Below are 24,355 nucleotides of genomic sequence, written 5' to 3'. Positions count from 1 at the left end.
CAATCATTGTGACCGTAACTGTGTGGGCAGGTATTATAACGTATTGTGGATGACTCAAAAGAGAGGCAGGGAGAGGTGGAAGCAGATAAAGTGAATGTCAGAGAGATCCTGAGCTAAAAGATAGTGTTTCCATGTATCTTCTACCAGATAAACTCAATCATGCGCTGGGCTTTTTACAAACAAGAGAAAAGGCTATTCATCTGTTCTTTTGTGAAGCCAAAACAGTTTAGTCTCCTCTGGCAAACTGGCAGCTGAGCAGCATTGATGAAATCCGTTTTCTTCCCTTTTCATTACTCTGCAGTGACTGATGCCTGCTGCTGAGCCGCCTCGAAGCTGTGATGTAACCACCGGGATCTTGTTGTCCTTAAATTATTGTACAGCACCGATCCAAGATCCACAAGTGCGAGAGCAATTTTCAAATAGTTTAAACTGCTTCGATTCACATTAGACAAAAACAAATGAATCAGTCTGATCAGACTGATAACAGTCGCTGTGTCAACAGTTTTCTCGGGCTCGATTTCGTTAGCAGAGGAAGTTCATGTTACAGTGTAACCAACAGGTAATGACACCACACAGCAGCCAGCACTATAAGAACCAACCGCAGCAACACACTTAGATTCTAGCTCGGTGTTGCAATAATTATGAAAATAAAATAATGAGAACAAAAAAGAAAAGCATGGCAAATGGTGAAGTATATGTTGGATACTTCTCTGTCTGTGGTTCAGAGCGGTTAATGTTAAAACCACCTGACTCTGAAGTGCATATGGTTTCACGGTTTTTCCACCATTCCACTGAAAGCACCTCATTATTACAATGAAAAACTTTTACTGACAAGAATACTATAAATCCCGCTACTTCAAACCAAATACAACATTATCCTCGCCACTACCGTTCCAGTAGCCTTTAAACTCTAATGCAATGCAACTGATGCAACCCAGAAACTGGAGAAGGAGTGTAAAAATGCAGGGAAGATGTCTGGTTGCTGTTCAGACATAAATTCCAGCAGGACACGGTAAGCAGTGCGCACATTGTAAAGCATATTAAATTATATTGTGGCTTGTCACGGCTGCGTTCTTAATATCCACCGTCTCTGCAGGTATTTCAATTTGCAGCAGAAAGCAGTTTGGGCAGAAAGGCATTCATGAAACATTGCCAAACTTCTAAAATCAGCAGTTTGACTTATTGGGAGAGGAAATAGCTACTACTCTTTTTTGTTTTTTCATTTTAGGTGAAAAGATTTGGTCCACGTCTGGACTTTTTTGTATAGATATCCAGTGGAGTATGTCAGACACAAGACAATAAGGCTGAATTGATAACTGCACAGTTTTTCTGAGCAGCTTCAGCTGATACATTCTTTTCCTTCCTCGCTTTCATTTATCCATAAAAAAAAGTCTCAAAGGACATTTTAACTCTGTTTCCCATTTACAGTGACAATCGTTGGAGACTTGGAAAGACATGTGGGTATTTTGCCAAAATATTTCATGTTATCTTGAATTAGAAACATTAATCAGTTGCCCCAGATGTCTGTTGCCAGGGAAATGAAAACATTAAAGCCGGCGTGGGTTTGGCTTCTGTGCTGTGGTTCATGGGAAATGTGCTACCAGACGCTTATGCCTGTCACATCTATGAGCTGAGGTGTGAATCGTCTGCTCCTCTGAACAAACCCAGATGGGACCTTCCTTTAGAAAAGTTGTTTTAAGAGACTTTTATTGTTCAAAGTATGACACATATGGAAGGCTTTATTTGATAATCAAACACTGGGAGACACTTGAAAGCACCACAGAAGCACCATTCTGACAATTTCAACCCAGCAAATGATCGTTTTGTATCAAAAGTCATCCTCACTACCTTCTATCAGGGTCAGTATACTGTTGTAATCCAACACAGATTATACAGATTATGGTGACTACTGGTCATGTGAGAAGAAGGGCATAATTTCTAGTGGTAATTATCATGGTAAGGTAGCCAGAGATGTGTGGTAACGTGTGGTTTGCACAGTGTGATCTCGAAGCTAGGAGTGGCCAGCAGTGCCTAAAGTCTGGCTACCGCACACAGCCCATTAGGGGACCACACAACGGCTTATGCTGCTGGAGTTAAGCCAGTAACAACCATCTCGAAAAGGAGGAATTATTTCTCCACACGACCGGCCTATAAATTGGCATCCAGTTATTATGAGCTCTAGCAACAATGAAAAGTTTGATGTTTTTTTAATCAGTTGAAAGTCTTTTTTTAAAGCCTGTTATAGATGTGAAGTTCAAAGTGCACTTCTATCTGCATGACCAAAAATATTTTTCCTACAGTGAAAAATAAAGTAAGGAGATGGTCTCAGCCTGGCTGTCCCTATGAAAACCGTATGGTTCCACTGACTGGGAATTACTTTTTCCTAAACCTTATCAGCCAGCACTTGAAAACAAATCATATTGTAATTATTTTAAGTCCAAAAGACTTTAAATCTGCCAATCCTGCAGCCTTAAATGCAGAATTTTGTTGCTATTTTAACCTGATATAACCAAGCACATAACTTCCATTCAGCAGGGCGAAACAAAAAACACTGAATGACATGATAACTGCCAACTAGTTGGCAATGGAAGCCGTGGATTGGCAATGAGGATAAAAACAACTGATAGGAGCAAATTAATATGCCAATACCATCTGAAATGGCTGACAGACCTCAGGGTACCTCAGGAGTGGTTCATCACAGCGAGCAGCCCTTTGCTGCATTATTGATGTAAAATCATTTATTAGTGAAGCTGTGAGGGTTTCTGGTTTAATTAAAAGCAGCATTTTCACCTCTGTTGTTATGTTTGGTCTTTTCTACCTGAAACTACTGATAACAAAGCCTAAATCAAGCCTCGCTTTCAGATTGTCATTTGTTTCCACAAAGCTTGTGCCTACAGAGAAAGCACCGCTTTAACCACATGCAGTTATCCAGGTGGAGGATTGCTCCCCGAGCCACCACTGCGGTCTGATGGATGATTCTGGCTTTAGTCAGTTAAGGAGGAAGCCACTGATGTGATGCTTATTGAGTGAGTGCGATAACGTTAATGGCTATGTTTTGTTCAGTTTGCTTTCTGTTTTTCTCATTTTGCTTCCTTCGTGCTCGCTCTATAGTCCTATATACAATATGTTAGACATCACTATAAAACATCCCCAACTGTTCCTAAATTATGAAGAAATGGTTGTGACTTCTTGTAAATTGTATCTTAAGGCACTTTGTTACTAGCAGCCTGTTGCAACAGCACATAATTTGTTCTTTAGCTGAATGTGTGAAGAAGATAACACAGTCTGACAGGCATAAAATTATAAGTATTATAAGTATTTTTAGCACCAACAAGGTTATTCCCAAAGAGCCATTAGTATGTCTTTAAACTTTTAGGAAACTGAACAAAGTGGAGGACAAAAGGAGAATTGGCAGGCCTAAAAACTATCGACAGTAGATGCACAATATCTGAAAGTCATGCCCTTTAGAAATAGTAAAAAATCCAGCAAAGACCTGACACAGGACCTGAGAGATGCATGTGGCGCGTCAGTTAATCCATCTACTGTTCACTGAAACCTCATCAGAAGTGGTCTCGGTGGAAGAGTGGCTGTCAGGAGGTCGTTCATAAGGAAAGGAAACAAGGAGAAAAGACAAATTCTGACCTACCATGAGACAATTTTTCAAAACTTCTGATGTGAAATTTTGGTGAGCCCGTGTAAGGTGTAATCCTCAGTTTGATGTTCTTAGCTGACAGGAGTGTTCACTGGTGTGGTCTCCTGCTCAGCATGTTGTGCACTCAGAGATGCTCTTCTGCACACCTTGGCTGCAAAAATAATGTTGCCTGCCTATCAGTTCAAAGGAGTCTGGCCATTCTTGTCTAATCTGACATCAACAAGGCGTTTCACCCAGAGAGCTGTCACTCACTGGATATTTTCTATTTTTCTGGAGATGATTGTGTGGGGACAATCCCGGCAGTTTCTGAAATACTCAGAACAGCCCACTCTGGCACCAACAACCACCAGTTTAAAGCCAGTTAAATCACCTTTCCTCCCCATTCTGATTTTTGAACTTTGACAGATAGTCATGACCATGTCTGCATGTCTATATGTGCTGAGTTGCTGCCACACGACTGACATCTGCTTTTTTGATATTGCAAGTTTTCCAAAAATTTTTGTTTAAATATGGAAAAGAAATAACTATTTTTCCCACTAATTGATCATTTTTATTAACATTATTCTAAATGCACTGAAATATAGCATCCGCTGAATATCCAAGCCTGATTTATTTCACAATAGAGCAGGAGCCTGTGTTCTTGGCTATTCATTACTTTGATGACCAAGAAAAGAAAAAAACATCTCTCTACGAGATGGATGCTCGAAGAAAAGAGTGACAATCCTGGAAGAGCAGATCGCATTTTATGTCTCTGAATCTCAGCTCCTCGAGTCTATTTATGGTCATTCCAAAAAATCATGCTACTAATCTGAAAGCCCAGTTATACAACAACAAAAAAGTATTTTCTAGGTCTCTGAGTATTACACAACATCACCCATATATGGTCTGGGAGAGGCTACATGACTAAACTACAGAAGCCCACTCAACCAGGTGGGCCGCTATAGATTAAGTGTATGTGGGGGCTTCACTACCAGCTGGCATCTGCGTGCCTATTGATGGCATAAAAACATCCACAGCAAGCATAAGGAGAGAATCCTGTGAAATAAGAAACTTTCTTACATAAGTAAAAACTGTATGTGTGTGTCTGTTTGTCTATTTTTACAGGTCACGCTGCGCTGATCCTAAACCAGCACTGTGTGTTTGGATTGTTCTCTTTTATTGGACTGCATAATACTGAACATATGGTGTGAGCATCCACAGCTTTTCCGCCACCACGTCACTTAGAGGTCAGGTTGTTGAACAGGAGCAGCACAAGGTCAAAGAGGGACGCATTCGGCTCTTAGCTCTCCACAGAGATGTCAGTTTCAAGCAAAGCCTCCTTCTCGCATTCGTGTTTGACAATCAGTCCTTAAAATATAACTTAGAGAAACAGGATTGTGCAAACACTACATAAATCTTTGACGTTTCAGAAGAAAATAAATGTGGAAAATAAATGTGGGTATGTTTTTATCTACTGTCTACTTTCTTAATCTCATTTGATTCATGTTAAATAGATTAAAATAATGACAAAATGCTGCGCAGAACTAGAAGCCTGTGTCTGTACAAAAGAAGGCAAATTACTCCTTGTCTTATGTAATTCAAGATTTATATTGTTTTTCCTGCCAAGAAGAAAAAGTGATCCTCTTGAAATTGAGGCAAATCTCACCACAGAAGCACATAAAACGAAAGGAGGATGCTCCTGCTGAAGTCGAATTTTCAGCAAATGATACTAAAGGTTTCGCTCACCCGGGGCACTTGGCAGCACGCTGAGCAGCTTTTATGTTATCTGCAGGCTCAGTGTATTCAATCAAGTGAAATGGTCAGTGAAACGCAGTAAAATCCAGTCATAGATACTATTTGAGATAATTCCAGGTGATTCCTCTTTTAAGGAAGATGCACATAATACTTAAGTACTCTGGTGCCTGCTGAAGGATTGAGAGGCTAATTCCTAATCCTCCTCTGAAGGAATGTCGCTCCTCGTGGTAAAGAAGCCTCTTGGTTTTTAGTTGGGAGTCTTTCTGAGCCCTGATTTAGCTGAAAAGGTGCTTCCATGAACTCTTTTCATTTATTTATTTGTGTTGGGCGACTTAAATGTTTTGACCTTCTAACTTTCAAACAGTGATAAGACCAAGGCTGTTTAAAGCCTTGTTCACATAGCCGGGGGACTGAACACTAGCTTCTGTTATGAGCTCTATCAGGATGACTGATCGTTCTTACACTTAATAAAAAATTAAGCTCATAAACTTATAATCATAATCTTTAGGACTTGACAGGAATGAAAGCGCTCTGTGTTCACTGACGCTGTGAATTGGTTTAGATTCAAATGATAAATAATCTTCTTGGCACATATTTGGTGTGAGTGTGAGAGGAACATAAACAAGTAGTCACTGTGCCCTGAAAAACATGGAGAAACCTGCAGGACGAGATCAACGAACGCAGGTCTGAGTTAAACTTATTTACGTGTTTCACTTCCTTATTTGTTTAAAATGTCGAGATAAACCAGTCTGGAGAGCAAATCATTTCTCTCCTTTTAGCAGGAAAATAAATTCCACTCTGGTTGTTTTTCAGAGAAACAATTTTGGCCTTGAAATCGTCGTTTCCAAAACCATTAAATGCTTTTACCTTTCTTTTCACTCTCGGCTTATTTTGCATTTTTTTCTACTCTAAAGAGATGGATGCTATTAAGCCTTGTGAATATGCAGGAGGTGGAAGCAGTCACTTCACATATTAGTCATGAAGAACCTGTTAATGCTCAGTTCAGAAATTATGCGAGTTTTATTTGGTACATCAGTAGAAAAGGAGAAAAAAAAACACATTTTACTTCATGAGTCCTGCATATTTCATGACTATCTTTATAAAAATGTTTGACACTATGACATCAAAGTGGAGAATTCATTTTCAGCACTTTTGACATAATTTATAGATATAGGTTAAATGAAATTAGTCACATACTTTTGGTCTAACCTGTATTAATTAGTTTGTCCAAAGGAGACCACTCAGGTTGTTGCTGCAGGTCATGTGTGTGTTGTGTTTCCCACAAATATTAAACATGACAAATTCTTTCAAACAATCTGGTCTGTGAATAAAAGCCGACTTTGCAGAGCACCAAATCGTAAAGCATGTAACTTCAGGTTTATCAGAGGACACCTTTGTGTGTTTGTCAGCTGCCTGTGTAGCATAAATAGTTAAACAGCTCAACAGCACTTTATAATAAAGCCCATGATTAAAGGTGCGATTTCCCTAAAACTGAAAGAAATGTTATTACATTTTATCTGACATTAAAAATGTAATTATAGTTACCTACAAATACACACACTTGGATAAGGGAGTAAATATTCAAGGTTTTGCAGGAAAGAAGAAATAATTAATTTGACAGTATTTAAGTAATGAGTAACCTCAGTTATTTTCTTCCAAGAAAGAAATTACACTCTAAGAAATGTTAAATAGGGTGTAAATCTGATGCATTTTAACATATTCACAACATAAAGAAAGGAAATATTGTTTGTTTCTAAGTATTTACAGAATACACTGGGGGAAATATTGTTTGATTTTATGTTATAAATACATGAAAGTAACTCACTACTAAAATTACTTACAGCAGAATTATTGGTAGCACTTTATAATAATGTCACACTATTAAGATTTAGTAAGCTATTAGTGTGTAATTTATCATTTATATTTACTCCTCCTTAATATATCATTCATAAATACAGATATGTTTACATCTGTAATTTTTATTATTTATGACTAAAGTCAGTGTGTAGTTATAATCGTGAACATATATTTTATTTATAAATGGTATACTAAGGAGGATTAATGCCATATAAATTATAAATTCATCACTTTTTGACACCTTGCTGATGCTTAATAGTGGGACATTATTTTAAAGTGCTGCTGTTTTTTTTCTTCTTTTCTGTAAACCTTTCAATTTTACTTTTAAATTCTAGTTTATGTACTGGTAATTATTTGCAGGCACATATATTTTTTGTAATTCAATAAACGTGAAAAAACTATACTTTTTTGGAAATTAGACCCATAGTGGTTGGCCTCATTTTAAAGTGCTTCTAAGAGAGGAACGTGTCTCTGGAATGCGCATGTGCCAGTCCATTAAGCCTGCCACTTCTTCCTAACTTATACCCAAGATGAGATTACTCTGAGGAACTCTTGCATTTTACCAAAATAGGAATATAATTCACGAGAGATACCTGTCATATGAGAGAGGATTGTATGTGATGTGTAATCTACGTTTGAACTTAATCGGTTTGAAGTTGAAGGCTTAACCATCTAAGCTGACTGCTGGAACATCCTGAATATTTACCGCAGTGAAACTGAGCATCTCTTACAGTCAGGGCACCTTGGCTTAAAATTATGTCATTATTTTCTCTGTCAACAAAACACTTTTTTACCAGCGTACCGCCAAGCAAGCTAGAAGTACCTTTAAAAAAAAACTGCACCAACGAGGTTTACTCTCACAAAGTTAAGTGGTTGTGGAACTTGTAAATGCCCAGTTAAGCACCCTCCCACAGTGGGGAAAAATAAATCGGACACCAGTGAAGTGCTTCACCCAAAAAGCGCGATTCCTCACTGCGTCCTGCAAAGTCAAAAAAAGAAAGAAAGAAAGAAAATGAAGCAACGACACTATGTGCGTATTCTGCGCAATCACGGCACTTCGTGCGGTGCGTCACGCGCACTTCATAAGCGCGTATTTAGGTATGTTTGGTCAATATATGGCAACGCTGCGTGCGGAGGAGAGGAGGCAGGAGATGACTGCTGCCCCCCTCACTTCTCCACAAACCTCTCAGGAGAGTGGGGGGAGACGGACTGCATGGGGAACGTACGGCTGCACAATGATCGCTTTTCTCTGATAAAACGTTTGGAAGCGAACTCGAAGAAGCGCAGTGAGCCATGCGCACATAGACCGTTTTGGCAGTTTGTGTTAAAGCCCTTTCTTTACAGCTACAAGTGGTCTGGAGCCTGCTATGGAGGACTTTGTGAGTCAAAATGAGTCTGAGCATTGACAATGTCACAGACTTGTGGAAAAATGGTTCCTCGAAACTCGACGGGGCGTCTTCCCAGTTCAATTTCAGTAACAGCTCTGGGGGTAACGATACGGTGCGCAGCGAGATGGACCTCACCCGAGCCATCCCGCTCGGCTTGGTACTCGGGGCTTTCATCGTGTTTGCCATCGCGGGCAACATCCTCGTAATCCTCTCTGTGGTGTGCAACAGGCACCTGCGGACCCCGACCAATTACTTCATCATCAACCTGGCTATCGCGGACCTGCTGCTGGGCACCACGGTGCTGCCTGTGTCAGCCACACTGGAGATCCTGGACTACTGGGTGTTCGGCAGGATCTTCTGTGACATTTGGGCGGCGGTGGATGTGCTGTGCTGCACCGCGTCCATCATGAGCCTGTGCGTAATATCTATTGACCGCTACATTGGAGTGAGCCACCCGCTGCAGTACCCGGGCATCGTGACGGAGAAGCGGGCTCTGCTGGCCATGCTTGGGGTCTGGGCGCTGTCGGTGGTCATCTCCATCGGCCCTCTGCTCGGGTGGAAGCAGCCACCGTCGCCGGACGACACGATATGTCCCATCACCGAGGAGCCGTTTTACGCGCTCTTCTCCTCCCTCGGCTCCTTCTACATCCCTCTCGTCGTTATACTGGCCATGTACTGCCGTGTGTACATAGTCGCCAAAAGGACCACTAAGAACCTGGAGGCAGGTGTGATGCGGGAGAGGATGAACTCCAGCGAGCTGACCCTCAGGATCCACAAGGGATCTCAGGTGCACGAGGAGCCCGGCAGCTCTGGCACCGGCAAGGGCCGCGCGCACCAGGCTAGAAGTTCGCTCACGGTGAAACTGCTGAAATTCTCCCGGGAGAAGAAAGCAGCTAAAACTTTGGGAGTTGTGGTCGGCATGTTTACCCTTTGCTGGCTGCCCTTCTTTCTCGCCTTACCCATAGGTAGGTTCCGTACGTCACTCAGTGGGGGTCTTTTGTACGCCCCATGACTACACTTCTTTTTTTCTTTTTTCTTTTTTTTTTCTTTTTTTTTTTTTTACATGAAGCAGTTTGCAAAAAGACGTCCACAACCTTTTCCCCCCTGGACGCCAGTTTTAAAACAGATATTTAATTTTTAAAAACAGCCTGCAGAAAATAAATCTCAGTCACATAAATGTCTCTGGGAAGCTAAACTGTTGCTGTTAAATGCTGCCGCAGGCATTGCAAATCATATCTGCCGCACACAGAATCTCCTGGTTTGCTCTGCTGTCATTAAACGTCTCGGTGGGCTCTATGGGTTTGGCCATTACTGTTGAAGTAAAACCCCTATCTTGTAGCAATATGTGACACAGAATGAATGAATCTATATCATTGATCTGGCCTAAGCCTCTATTTATGTCACAAAGTTAAAAGTTCACCATTTTCCTTTTCTCTTTCCTGTCAGTGTCTCTGAAATCAGGGCCCCATTGGAAACGCCAAAACATTTCAAGGAAGTGGAATTCACTGAAAGCTCACCCAAATACTGATTTGATTTGTTGTTGCACTAAATACACTGTGAGTGGTAGGTGGCCTCTCTCTGCTCTGGTCAGTCATTTCAGAAGCCTGTGGAGCCTGCTGAGGCTCCCTTATGATGCCACTGGCACTGGCGAGCATTCAACAGCGCTTTGCCATGAATGTTTAAAAAACTGCAGTGGAAATGAAGCAATATATTGCAGCCTGAGAAAACATCAAGTCTTTGTTTAGCGGTGGCATTTGGGAGGGGTGGGGGGGAAACGGCCTCACTGAAAAACATGCACTGTAGACAAGAATGTGCCGGATGGTCTGATTGTGTGGGGATTAACCCCGCAGGGGCACCGTGGGCTATATGTATATATTTGTGTACAGCCATGTGTCTGCATGTGTTCATTTAGCGTCGTTATAAGGGAGTGTGTTTATGCACCTGGCTTCAAGCTGCAGCTCATCACGTCCTCTCACACACACACACACACACACACACACACACACACACACACACACACACACACACACGCAGTACTTGAGGCAGGATCACTATGCAGTGCTACAAAGCAGGGCTTATTTTGCCCCAAGGCATCCTGGATGAGATACCGAATGTACATACCAAATGTGATTTTACAAAGTTCTGAATTTTCAGTTCTGAGAGGCTTCTACGCCTACATTCAGGGGTGGACTTCAGAAGGGCCCTCTTTAGACACTGCCAAAAAACAGCCCCCAAGTTTTTCTCTTTACAGTCTCTGGTGTAGAATACTGATACATTGTGACAAAGCACCATGCAGCTTTATTTACTGCCCATTTTAAGTGGCTTAAGAGATTCATAAAAGCATCCAAAGAGAGAGTCCTCTGGCATGGAATGGTGCTACTATATAGTCATGTTAAAGCTAGGCACTGAGTTTCCTCTGATTTTTTTTTTTAACATATTTTATTTTAGCCTTTATTTTGTTTAGCTTTTATTGTGTTGGGACAGTGGAGAGAAGGCAGGAAAGCTGGGGAAGACAAGCAGTAAAAGGCCTCGGGGCGGATTCAAACCTCTGGGTTAGCCTGGGTCGCCTGCTCAACCCAGGGAGCTGAACCGGGGCTCTGAGGCACCTCTATTTTCAGATGCAGATTTGTGGGAGATGTTGTTTTGAAGTTAAAGTTTGTGCTGCTCTCTGCTCTCTGGTGTGACTCACGTCTTAAGTCTGATAGGACAGCGGCACTATCCCTGTGTTGATCCGAACCTCCACCCACAGAGTGGGATTTCCTGTTTCACACTTGTTATTATCCTGCTCCTTCCTCTGCACACTGCCACTGTGTAACTTATGTGGTTGGTGATGTGTGCGGGCGCGTGTGTGTGTGTGTGTGTGTGTGTGTGTGTGTGTGCTGGTGTGCAGTGGATGGGTGATGAAATATTTATCCGTGTTTATGTGAATGCACTGCAAGTTATGCTCGTTTGTGTCTTGAGCGATTGTGTCAGCGTGACTGCAGATGCTTCTGCCTCATCCGTCACTGCAGCTTTTTAAACAATTAAAAGCTTTCAGAGATCAAAGTGAGGCTGGCCCTGCCAAAAGGAGCCACTGCAACCTCAGATCCATCAAGTTTTAACCTGTGAAGAATTATGTGAACTGTCCCTTAGCTACAGGTCTCACCTATCTTACGCAACGTCTGTTAATACTGTGGAGTTTATTTTTTTGTCATTGTACATAAATGGCAAGCAGGCAGCAACGGTTCCCACAGTTTGAGTCATTCCTTTTCAGGTTTTAAATGTCCTCTTTCCTTTTACGCCTTTAACTTGGAGCAAAAACCTCCGGATTATAAACACGACATCAAATTTTTTTTAAGTTAGTGTACTCCAAGCCAGCTACTTTGGACAAAAAGTGGTCCAAAATCTTACACTCGCTATGAACTTTCAGCATCTGCATATTTGTCGGTAAAAGCGACATACCTAAACTTCGAATGTATTAGCCTATTAGTCTGGCTGTTTCTCATAAAAAAAATGTAAAGCTTGTGATCACTTCAGGTTGGTTTCAGCGAGTTTCCAAAGTTTATTTGATTCTGATTTTGATTTTTCGGGAACAAGATTTAAGAAGTTCAGAGTAGGCACTACAGTGCAAACACAACAATTTGTAAAGGCAACTTTACAGTCATGTAAACATCCCACTTCCATTAATCATGTGCACCAGTGCCTCCTGATGCTTGTTGTGTTGACTCATCTGACAAACTGACCCAAACTGAAGCCGATTTCCAGTCTTTTAATTTTTGTTTTATTTTTCCCTAGAGACTCATTTTCATCCAAATATCTCAGTTATACTATATCCATCCAGTCCAGGTTTGCACTGGGTGCTGGAGCCTATCCCAGCTGTCATAGGGTGAGAGGTGCAGTAGGGCAGCCAGTACACTCCATAATGTACTTTTACTGTTGATAACAATATATTTACACTGACACTGACCCTTCAAATCTCATGTGTCCCTTAAGCAGGTCTCATTTAACACATGCACGATAAAAGCTTAAGGCAACTCTGCAGCAAAAGCTATACCAACATGGGTTCACATGCAAATTAAAGTGTTCCAAGGCACTGTGCACAGAAGCAGATTTTATGATTGTTTACAAATATTTATTTATTTCATGTTTGTGATGAGATGAATTCCATAGTTTTAATCAGCTTAATTAGACATTTTCATGTGTTTATCTTATTCATAAACAATTAAAATCTACAAAATCTACAAGATTTACTGAACAACAAAAGTCAATTTGCCCACATTAGTAAAATGACTGCAGCTCATATTGAATTGCTTGCTAAATAACTGAAAGTAATTCTGAGTTATCAGCGCTGTTACTAATTAATTTTTGCTCCACCGCCTAATCAGTTAATTGACTTTTCAGGCCTGCATAGACATAAATGAAGAAAAGGTTTCTTCATATTGATATTAAGGGAAAAAATGTGTTTAACTTTAAATAAATATACACACAAATAAATATATTTTAGAATCAGATCAACTGTTATGCTCACACTTGTCCTCATCTCTGCGCTCATCCAAAGAAAAGTTTTTAGTGCTTCATTGCACATATTTTCCCACAGCTCTGTCACAGCCAGCGCAGGCACTAATGTCCTGTGAAGGCCTCGCATCGAACAAGTGGTGCAAGCAGCGTGTCTAAATGTGAGAGAATCCAACACCTGAGGTGTTGTTTCCTCATTTTTTGGAGCAGAGAGTGCATTCTGTGGGATTCTCAGACAGTTTCTTTGGCTTTTAAGGCCGCTGAACTGGCTCGCCTGTGCGCTCCAGGGGTAACTCAAATGCTTTTTTGAGGAGGAAAAATAATTAGAGAGCTAAGTGTCAAAGCAATGAAAAAGAAAGGAGGTGGCAGAGCAGAGCAGGAGGTGCCACGGGGTATCGGGGTGAAGGCGAGGGGTCTCTGGGATGTCAGCTCAATTTTCCAAAAATAGCTTCATGCTACGGTTTTCATTGAAAGCAATGTGAGAGGGCAATATTGCTCGTGTCCTCTCAGATCAAGACATATTAATCATATTTGCTGCTGTGCTATGAAACAGGATGTGTGAGAGCAGATTGTGTGTGTGTGTGTACATGGCACAGAATAGGCATCACTACTTCAATTAGTTAGAATAACAGGATGCCATGTTTTGTTAAGATGTTCCTGTGTTTCAGAGTGAAATATGCGTGTGCCTGTCCTCAGGAAGGAGGTGCAAACATTTCTATTAACAGAAAGGGTGAGGCCGCAACCCGCCCACGTTTATCTATATACTATTGTCCCAGGGCTGAGCCCATCGCCTCCTCTGCCGTTTATACTATAGCCTTTAAACATAAACACTTGAGAGAGGACAAAAATGGACCACGTTCACACAGAACTTAAACACACAAACATGAACCATATCTGGACACTGGAAGGTCTGCTGTCAGCCAGCGTTTCCTACACTTTTATCCCACGTTTGTGTTGAAAGGAGACACGGGAACATGATGGCAGGTCCCACCTTATACTCTCTGTGGGAGGATCGGGATGTTGTTAAAGGGGGTTTCCGAGGATGGAGACGGTGCTTCGTATCTGTTTTGCCTGTGCAGATGCCGCTCTCGGTGTCCAATCCAGATGCACATGGTGTAGATTTATACAACTGTCGACCAAACAGAGAGATTACAGAACGTAAGCACGCAAAATATTTAATAATCAGGGTTGATCAGTTTGAAAAGGTTATGGGTGAGGAAAGAATAAGCAGAGTTGTGATGCAGGCAGTCAAATCCTTTTGATCTGCAGCCAGCTACTACACAGCGAAACAGACTGACAAATGGAGATGAATGGAGAAAGACAGACATGGAGAGAAATGAAGGAATGACCATATTTTAATTCACCAAACCCCCTCCTCTGTATCCCAATCACGCTCATAACTCACACAGTTATGTAATCACATTTAAGTGGCCGAGCAGAGGGGAAAATAGCATGTGAAAATACCAGCCACCAAGAAGACACTGATTCATCTGGAGTTTATGGGGCCAAGACTCATTCAGACAGCTCTAGTTTCATCTCACAATCTAGCTACCACACACACACACACACACACACACAGCTTCTAGTACTTGGAGCCACTCATTAGGATGAAAGCTGAAAGCGACATTTCCTCATATTGTCAAACAATCACTTTCATCAAGATTACAAATTGTCCAGAGCAGCGTGTACGTGTGCGCGTGTGCATGTGTGTGTTTTGGAAAAATCAGGCCTGGTTCCATGCTCTCGTGTTATTGCGACGTCGAAATGAAAGTGTGCTTTTGACCCAAGTACCTGCGTCAGTTCACCCTTTGGCTGTGTTGTGTATAATGCACCTTGTAAGGCTTAGAGTAATCGTTAAAGCTGTTGATCTGATTTTCATGAAGAAGTAAGCTGAGGTGTCTCTGGTTGTCAGAGGTAATTTCACACTTGAAAGCCTGAGATCGTGGTGCATCCTCAGCCTATCCAGGAATGTGATATCAATTTAGGAATGTGGGCTGGTGTAAAGAAACGTTGTTTTACTCACATCAGCCTACACACAAACACGCACCCGCACACACATACAATGTGTCTGTTTCACACTAATCACGCTGTGCTGTGCTTATTAATCCCCTATTTTAGTCTTCAGGCTTCCCCTCTCACCTCATTAGCTTGTAAGATATCCTTCCTGTATTTAAACTCAGCCACAGCAGGACAAAAAGCACCCCGGGGGGTAGATTAATGCAATTTAACCCAGCCCAGATCCACTCATTATCATACATGGCAAACTTGCCTCAGACTCTTTCAGAATGATGCTGTTTCCGTCATTTCATTTTTCGTGTAGAGTCTGACCAACGATCACGTACGCACAGCTTCAGCCGTGTTACCTGTGTAAACACAGACAAGGCCACTAGGCACCGTGCGGAAAGGAGACACTTGTGTTGCTAGTGTAACCTCCATAACCTCTGACAGGACAAACTGTCATTTCACTTCAACCTTTTTTTCCCCCTTTTCAGACCAGCTCGTCTCTCCCACGGTGTATTTATCTAAACGGGAATTCAGGGTCAGCTCACCTTTTCTGCTTACTTGATCAAGTGCATTGTTTTGCTTTGGGGGTTTTTTCTAAGGAAACACATTATCTGCTTGTGAAGGCCTTCCTAAATACAAGGCTTTCTGTAATGATGAATAACATATGGAACTGACTGTCTTCACATCCTCATGTGGAGACTGCAAATGGTCTAAGAGTAAAAAACCTCTGTATTCTTAATCAGTGCTGCCACCTGTTGGATTTGATGCAACATCAATAGAGGATAACTAAACCAGGAAGTCTCAGTCAGCCTGTGTAATGAGTATAAAATGATCTTAAAAAGACCTGATTAAATGGCTGTAATTGATCCATGTTGATCACTTTCTGTCAGTTACATTTATTCAGCCTCCTGCTGACTTTGAGCTGCCATAGTACACTTTCATATTGCCTTACAGAATATATAAATAACCTCTGCTGACTTTCACAGGAGAGATTCAATCCTCAAATTTGGCAAAAATGAGCATATCATCGCTCAGTATACAGTATAAATGTAGCTCAGGACTGCATGCTTATTCATGAGTCATCTGGTGAAAACATTTCTTTAGCACAACTTAATACACATTTTTTCCAACATGTACAAGGTCGTTGGAATCTCAGCTTCGGATGCTTCAGGTGAAAAGGTCAACTTTCATGACTGTGTTTCGAGTGTGGAGGTTGAGTCAGAAGGCGAGTAGCTTAGCTTGCTATGAACCCTGAATCTCTGCTGGTGAAACAGTGAGAACACATGACACTACCTAAAGTGAGTAAGGTCTTTGAGTAAACAACACTTTTAGTATGTTGATTGTTGAATTACTGTAGCCATCAGATCAATTTTTAAATTAAGAAAGCTGTTTCGATCCAGCTCAAAAGCCACCACGTTTTTATTTATTACTTTTATTTAACCTTTTTTTATACAGGTAGTCCCATTGAGACCTAATGTCTCATTTACAAGAGAGACCTGTTCATAAAGTGGAGATTGACACCAGAGAAATGTAATCTCCCCCAAGCTATCCTCAGCCATGCCTTTACCCACACCTCTGGAAGTGTAGACAATTGGCAATTAAGCCTTGGCAACACCCAGAGACTCTTGCACTGCCACTACAAGGCGAGAAAGAGTTCCAGAAGGGTGTAACAAGGTAAACAAGCGTATCTCTGAAAATAAAGCAGTCATTTAAAGACCCTGACATCAAGTTTTCAAATCTGAATTATATCAGAGATTTTTGATAGTTTGTTTTTACAGTAACAATTAAAGTCTAGTTAAAAAACAACATTATTTTTAACATTATTTTATTATTGGGATAAACGGAGTCTAACAGTCAGAAACTCAGCTGATTGGCTTCATTTGTACTGTGCAGGCTGGTTTGCTGAGATTTAATTGACGGCCTTGCATGCAAACAAGTTAATAAAAAGCTCAGGGAAAATAGTCAAAGCTGAGACGTTAGAATATTTGTAGGGTAATAAAAGAGTTTGTGGCTGACACGTGTTCTTATATAGAAAAATGTCTTTCACTTGAATTAGGATTTGACGGTTTATTTATCAAACTAAAGAGGTAATAATGAATACCATTTAGATATAATCAAAAATAAGAACTTACTTGTGTACAGGTCAGAAAACCATGACACCGTCGTCTTCTTAGGCCACGCCCCTCAAGTCACTAAACCACTGCTGTGATTGCATTGACATCCTTAAAGTGGTAAGCACCCATTTTAGCTCCTAATCACACGGTATCACCTGAGTTATCATTACATTAGGTTATTTAAACTGGCCATTCTAAATTGGCCTTAGGTGTGAATGTGAGTGTGAATGGTTGTCTCTGTGTTAGCCAAGAAGCTAGCTATAATGGGGCCTCTGGACTCCAACCCCTCCACCACCCCGCATTACTGACTGGATAAGAGGAAGAAAATAGAAGGATTGATGTTAGTTTTTTGTGAAATAGCCAAAGAACAGAAGGTTTCTGAGGCCTTTAAGAGGTAAAATTTGGATTTCTGTACAGAACTTCTGCTCTCTTATTCACAAAGGGGCCCGAAGGCCGGTAGCTCCACGTTTGATTTGGCAGATTCTGTCAGATCCCCGGAGCGGTCTGTGTCTCCTCCCTGGATCGAAAAAGGATCTTTCACTTGTTGTTTTGCCGAATGTGTAGACGACTACATCAGCCATGCTTTCCATTCATGACTCAGCAGCTCACTGTGCAGCTGGATACTGGACTTCCTGAGCAACAGACCCCAGAACGTAAGAATGGGAGAGCACACCTCCTCCACCCTCATTCTGAATGTGGGTGTCCCACAGGGCTGTGTCCTCAGTCCCCTCTTATACTCACTTTTCACCCACACCAGTAACACCATTATAAAATTTGCTGATGACACCACTGTCATAGGACTGATCGACAACAACGATGATTCAGCCTACAGAGAGGAGGTTCAGCATCTGAAGCAATGGTGTGACGACAACAACTTGCATCTGAACACAGCCAAGACCAAGGAGATGGTAATCGACTTCAGAAGAACAAAGCGATCTGAGCACTCTACCCTCTACATTGATGGGGAGGAGGTAGAAAGGGTAGAAAGCTTTAAGTTCCTCGGAGTCCACATCTCGGCCGACCTTACCTGGTCCACAAACATCTCCCACCAGGTAGGGAAAGCACAATAAAGGCTGTACTTCCTCAGGAAACTACGCCAGGCCCAATTACCCCAAAGACTGCTAGTAAACTTCTACCGCTCCACCATTGAGAGCCTTCTGACTTACTGCTGCACACTCTGGTTCAACTGCTGCACCGCGGAGGACAAGAGGAAACTGCAGCAGGTGGTGAGGGCAGCAGAGCGGGCAATCGGCACTTCACTAACCCCCCTCAGAGACATCTATACTGGCAGACTTCAGCAGAAAGCCAGCATCATCATCAAAGACCCCTCACACCCTGGACACTCACTTTTTTCCCTCCTTCCCTCTGGTAAACGCTACAGGTCCATCAGGTCAAAGACAAACAGACTCAACAGAAGTTTTTACCCACAGGCTGTCAAACATGCCCTACCTCCACCCTGATTGGAGGATAACTGCACTGTCAACACTCATGGACATTACACCTTATTTATAAATCGTATTTCTGTTTATACTTCAATGCAACCAACACCCTTACCTCTTTAAACTGTATTTATTATAACATTATTTAGTATAGTTCCAACAGCACCCCCCCACTCAATGTGCAATATCACCCCCCCACACACACACACTCAATGTGCAATATCACTGATCACACTGCACCTCTCAATGCATGTATGTGTATGTATATAGATGTAAGCGTGTATGTGGAAATATGTGTGTGTATGTATGTACGGATGCATATATGTATATATACATATATGTATGTATGTGCGTGTATGTTTGCAGGTGTATGTATAACTTGTACATATCTTTCTTGTGTAAATGTAAATTTGTCTGTTATTGGGTAAATACTTATGCTATTGTGTACTCCACACACATGGAGAGATGCCAAACTGCCTTTCACTGTTCTTGTAACAGTGACAATAAAAAGCTATTCGATTCTATTCTATTCTAAGAGCAGCTTCTCTTTTTACCCCCTGCTGTCCCCAGGGTCCTTTAATGTGCACCTGCGGCCACCTGAATCCCTCTTCAAAGTAATCTTCTGGCTTGGCTACTTCAACAGCTGCCTGAACCCCATCATCTACCCCTGCTACAACCGCGAGTTCAAGCTGGCTTTCATCCGGATCCTGAAATGCCAGTGTCACCAGCGCAAACGTCCTGGCTGGAGAGAGTATAATTACCGTTCCTCCACCTTTAGCTCCTCTGGAAACTCACGCAAAAACTCGACGGACCACAGCTCCGGCTGTCTGAACGGAAGCCAGCGTACTCTGCCATCCTCAACCAGCCCGAGCCCGAGTTACCTGAGTAAGGGTCTGCCACCTTGCCCTGAGGGGGAAGCATTATACATCTGGGGAGCTACCACCCCGACACCTTCCACCCCCAACCTGCTGCCCGGCAGCCCCATCGACTGCCAGCCGACAGCTCTGAGAGGGGGGAGAACCACTGAGGAAACTACAGGAGGAGTTTTCTCTTTCTCCTTTGTGAAGAATAAAGATAAGGGACGGGTCAACAAAGACCTAATTGTGCCTGTTGACAAAGTGTGACTCATGCGTCGTACTAAGATGGGACTTACTGGTTCATTCCTTATAGGGATCACAGTAACAAACAGAGCAGGGATGTAGGGTTTCACAGGCTTCACTGTACATGGTCCCATGATCATTCATCAGTCAGTGGATTATCATTGTCATAAGCTGTCAATGTAAGGTGAAGAGTACTGACTTTGCTGCTGTATCACAGGTATTTTGTTCCATGTTGCTGTAACTGAGATTGACAGTAGGGTTTCTTTCAGTAGACAGTAACAGCTCTGAGACAGTGTTTGCTGCCCTCTTTGGACTGGACACAAATCTGTGCATGCATGGTTTTTTTTTATTCAGACTCTAGGAGAAAAGACTGAAAGGACCTCCATCCAGCACAGCCTCTCCTTCACTCCCTTTCAGTTAAAACTCCACATCCGCTCTGTACAAAGACTGAACGTGTCAAAGAACCCGAGTCGTGTAAAAAGCGTGGAAAGACAAACGATCACTGTTCTGTTGCAGTCACTTGGTATCTTTATGGTATATTGTGGAATAAAGTATAACCTGTTTTATCTGCTGTGCGCACAATCATCCCATATCATCTTCTTTGTATGTTTGTAGAAATGTGATGAATAAATAAAAGTAGAATGTTGCTCGAATGCTGCTTCAAGGCCAACCCTTCATCTATTACTTTCCTCTGGGAAACAAAGAGCTCTCTCAGGTATTATCAGAGGTGTTAACATCACTCTGATGATGGAAGCAGAAGCAGATGGTGGTGTTTATTAGATTTTTTTTTTAAAAAGGTTTTCCTCATTATATAGATAGTTAACGTAAACACAGCTCATGATCGGTTGTCATTAAAGTATTAATCACCAACTACCAATTAAGAGTGTGATAAATCTGATTTTTTAGAAGATATAAAAGAGAGGATCCAATATTGGAGACAGAAACATGAAGAAGATCAGAAAAGTGCAAAAAAAAAAAAAAACTCAAGAACAAAAACTAACACAGAACTCAGAGGATTGTCTGCACTTTTGTCAAATAATTCAACACATAGAAGTAATCATTACACATATTTAAAGATTTATGATGTTAATTTATCTGCTTCTCATACTCTATTACATTAGCAGCAAAAATGATCCAGCAGTTTAGTTTTTATCTACTAAAGGATGCAAAATCCACCTTTTTATTTTGTCCTTTATGTATTTCATAAAGTCACACTTCCTGGAACTTTCCTTGACAGTTGTTGGTCCTTTCAACCAATGATCCAAAGCAGGCTTTGTCTGTGATGCATTACAGGTACAAAGACACACAGTTACACCGTTTGATTTGTAATAAAGGTAAAGTGGTGGTTTGTACTGTCACGTCACAGCATCCTGGCATATCCTGCACCTTTCCCAAAAACCGGGATAGGCTCCAGCTCCTCCCTCTGCAAGCCTGAACCGGATAAGAGAAGAAGCTGGATGGATGGATGGATGGATGGATGGATGGATGGATGGATGGATGCATAAAATAAAAACTGAGCAATTAGCATGCCTCTGTCACACAGTGACAATATCCACCCACCAGCATGTCTATAGATCACCAACACATCATAAAACACATTATATTTAAAGAATCTGTACAATCCACATACGAAGCTGTTTAAAAATAACAAGATAAGTGATTTTACTTTGTATTTTGAAAAAATGCAAATATTTTACATGGATTTTGCCACTTAGTACAACACAGTACATTCAGCACTTCGAGAGAGACCAGCTGTTTATTCTGCTTCAGAGAGTGGAAGGTGAGTGGAGCTGACAAAGAGTTGCAGGTAGCAGAGGAGGAGATAAATTAGCCCTGCGTTTCACTCTTTATTACCAGCTGAAATGAGGCCATCGCTCTCGCAAAGGTCCAAGATTTAACGCATTCAGGTGAGAAGGCTTTAGCATCTTATTCAGCAGCCTTGTTTTCACCTTATTTTCACCTCCTTTCAAGATGAAATACCTTCCTGACAATGTGCAAAGGTCTTGCATATTTCTTTTTATTCATTTGAATAAATCTTTTTCAGAAAAATGTCACATATTCAGTCTCAGCTGTGAATATTCTGGCATCTTCCTTTTATACTAAACAGTGATATAAAAAAGTATATTACTTGTTCTGTGGAATTGAATTTCAATTTTTTGCTGGTTTTTAGCCACCAAACAATTTTTTTTCACAGCACAGCAGTAGAGATCAGACAGGAAAGCAGGAAGAGAGCAAAGGGGAATGACACACAGTTTTTTTCCATTATTTCTCAATAACGCCCACAAAACAGTAGCTTCTACTTTCATTTAAAGGAAGTTCTTTTCTGGTGTAAACTGCTGAAACTCACCTGGACGACCTCGTTTGACATGATGCTGGCATTAGGACATACTGTGTTTACGTTCTGTTCTGTTCTGTTCTACACCACATGCTCAAACATGCAGATGTCCTTTTTTACGTCAGCGAAGGGCTGGAAAAACCTGATACAGGCAGGAGAATGGACATACTTTGCAGCTTGTGACACTCGTCTTAGGAAAAATACCACGTGTGGGGGTGACACATTGTGAGACGTGTAAGTGGAAAGGAACAGAAAGGTGGTTCAAATGGAGCAGGCCACTCCTTTCTTGACTCAAGAACTCCTTCCCTTTTTTTATTTCTGCTCTTTCGGCATCATGGCGTTCAGTGGGAAATATGAGCTGGAGAGTCAAGAGAATTATGTGGAGTTTCTGGAAGCAGTTGGTATGAGGATACTTTTTTAAAAGCCATTCATGGACTAATGTCAGGCATCATTTGTTGAAACTTTGTTGGACTTCTTGCTCTGGGATTTAACCCACTTGTTCACAGGTCTTCAAAATGCCAAGACAGACCACAAGGTGGTGACTGAGGTGTTGCAGGACGGGAATAACTTCACCTGGACACAAACCATCCCGAACTGGACCTGGTCCAATAAATTCATTGTTGGTCAAGAATGTGAGCTGGCGACGATGACAGGATCCAAATTCAAGGTGAGTAACTAAAATGCACAGATGAAGTGTTCACAACTTTTCAAAAAACCTTCATTTAACCAAAGCTCCATGGATATTTTTCTTAAGGCGCCTGTAACTATGGAAGGCGGCAAGATTTCAGTGCAGTTTCCTCAGTACCACTTCACAGCAGAGATCGTTGATGACAAGCTAATAATGGTAGGAGAAGGAGCCACTTATTCACTGCACTTTTTCAGTGAGATGAATAATTCCTTAAATAAATCCATTTGCTCTTTTAATACCAGATTATCTTTAATCCTCTTTTTTTCTTTTTTGCGTATGCAGACTTGCATAACTCCAGGAGAGAAGGGTGTGACCTTCAAAAGAATCAACAAGAGGATCTAAAGCCACGAGACTCAACACGCTTGGATGGAAAAGAGGCTGCAGAAGGTGAAGCATGGCAGTGACTGTTAAATGGGCCGAGGAAGAGCGTCGCTGGGCCTCACGGGTCTGAAACTTAGGCCCAACTCAGCAGAAGGGGTGAAACAACATTATGTACTGTATGTTTAAACATGTTCATCTGTAACACTGTTCATTTTTGATCCAATGAACATCTCCTCTTTTACTTTCAAAGTGCTAATGATCTGTCACTGTGCTCTGATTTTGAAAGTCAACATATTTTCCATCCACTTCCTTTATGTGTCATTCCACAGCCTTTTTTTTACTTGTATGTCACTTTCATGTGAAATCATAAGCATAGGGTGATCCCTTACATGGTTTAGACTGAATGAGTTTTTCATGACTATTAAACTATGATTTGATAACTAACAGAGTACTTTATGAGTTTTTAGTCAGTCTTTTTGACTGCTCTGTCCTCTGTCTTCTTGTGATGTGAAGAACAGCACGAGCTGAACTCACACTGACATAAAAGGCCTTTATTAGTACGATTATTAAAACCATTAGTCACACTTTCCCCTCTGATTCTAATGCTGCAAGCACACAGCGACCTTAAGGGTGTTGCTTTTTGGTCTCTTACTTTGTTCAAACTTGCGAGACCTTGTTCTGTAATTGCAGAGCGTCCTGTGAAAGATCATCATTCTCATCTTTCTTTACCAGTGAATGAAACTCGCTTACGCAGTGCAATCTTCCACAGCTGATCTCAAAGAACAGAAGTAAAACCACATCTGCTGACAGAGAGGGGAAAATGGGTCTTTTGCTCATATTACACCAGAGCCTGTGCATCTGATGCTTTTTCAGTTTCCCTTCCTTTCAAAACATGTTATCTTTTTTTTATGCATTAACAGAAAAAACACTTCGTTTAGCTTATGGTATGAATCGTCACAGTACTCCTTAACAAAGGCATAAACAAGAGGTACAGTAATTTTAATAACTTCCTCCGAGTCTTTTATTATCTTCATATTTTCCCTGAAACTTGACGGTGATACCACAGAGTTGATGCGCTGATGAACAAGATAAACTGCTGAAGAACTTCTGCAGCAACAGTTTTTAAAGTGCAAAGTTTCCTGTCATTTTCATCACTTCCTTTTTGTATCGAAATTATTCATGAACTCAAAGTCAACTTCTCTTTTACTCTCTTTCCTTTATGTTACTGT

General features: G+C 41.4%; 2 protein-coding genes across 2 annotated transcripts; both read left to right on the top strand.

Annotated features, from left to right (window-relative positions):
* Window positions 1–7,599: 7,599 nt before the first annotated feature.
* LOC116329170 (alpha-1A adrenergic receptor-like) lies at window positions 7,600–20,435 on the top strand. The gene is made up of 2 exons (XM_031751152.2): window positions 7,600–9,596; window positions 19,253–20,435. The coding sequence occupies exons 1-2, from the start codon at window positions 8,633–8,635 to the stop codon at window positions 19,804–19,806; spliced, it is 1,518 nt and encodes a 505-aa protein (XP_031607012.1). The 5' UTR covers window positions 7,600–8,632; the 3' UTR covers window positions 19,807–20,435.
* A 1,922-nt stretch (window positions 20,436–22,357) lies between these two features.
* LOC116329193 (gastrotropin-like) lies at window positions 22,358–23,570 on the top strand. Its single transcript, XM_031751178.2, has 4 exons — window positions 22,358–22,518; window positions 22,624–22,784; window positions 22,872–22,961; window positions 23,088–23,570. The coding sequence occupies exons 1-4, from the start codon at window positions 22,383–22,385 to the stop codon at window positions 23,145–23,147; spliced, it is 447 nt and encodes a 148-aa protein (XP_031607038.1). The 5' UTR covers window positions 22,358–22,382; the 3' UTR covers window positions 23,148–23,570.
* Window positions 23,571–24,355: the final 785 nt, after the last annotated feature.

This window comes from Oreochromis aureus, linkage group 2 (genome assembly GCF_013358895.1).
Source record: "Oreochromis aureus strain Israel breed Guangdong linkage group 2, ZZ_aureus, whole genome shotgun sequence".
NCBI classification, from domain to species: Eukaryota; Metazoa; Chordata; class Actinopteri; order Cichliformes; family Cichlidae; genus Oreochromis; species Oreochromis aureus.
Note: the sequence above shows the minus strand (reverse complement) of the source record. Positions and strands in the feature narration are given on the sequence as shown.

Coding starts and splice junctions, on each gene's coding strand:
- LOC116329170 (XM_031751152.2), top strand. CDS start 8,633: ATGAGTCTGAGCATTGACAATGTCACAGACTTGTGGAAAAATGGTTCC. Junction 9,597..19,252: donor CTTTCTCGCCTTACCCATAG/GTAGGTTCCGTA, acceptor TGCTGTCCCCAG/GGTCCTTTAATGTGCACCTG.
- LOC116329193 (XM_031751178.2), top strand. CDS start 22,383: ATGGAGCAGGCCACTCCTTTCTTGACTCAAGAACTCCTTCCCTTTTTT. Junction 22,785..22,871: donor TGACAGGATCCAAATTCAAG/GTGAGTAACTAA, acceptor ATTTTTCTTAAG/GCGCCTGTAACTATGGAAGG. Junction 22,962..23,087: donor TTGATGACAAGCTAATAATG/GTAGGAGAAGGA, acceptor TTGCGTATGCAG/ACTTGCATAACTCCAGGAGA.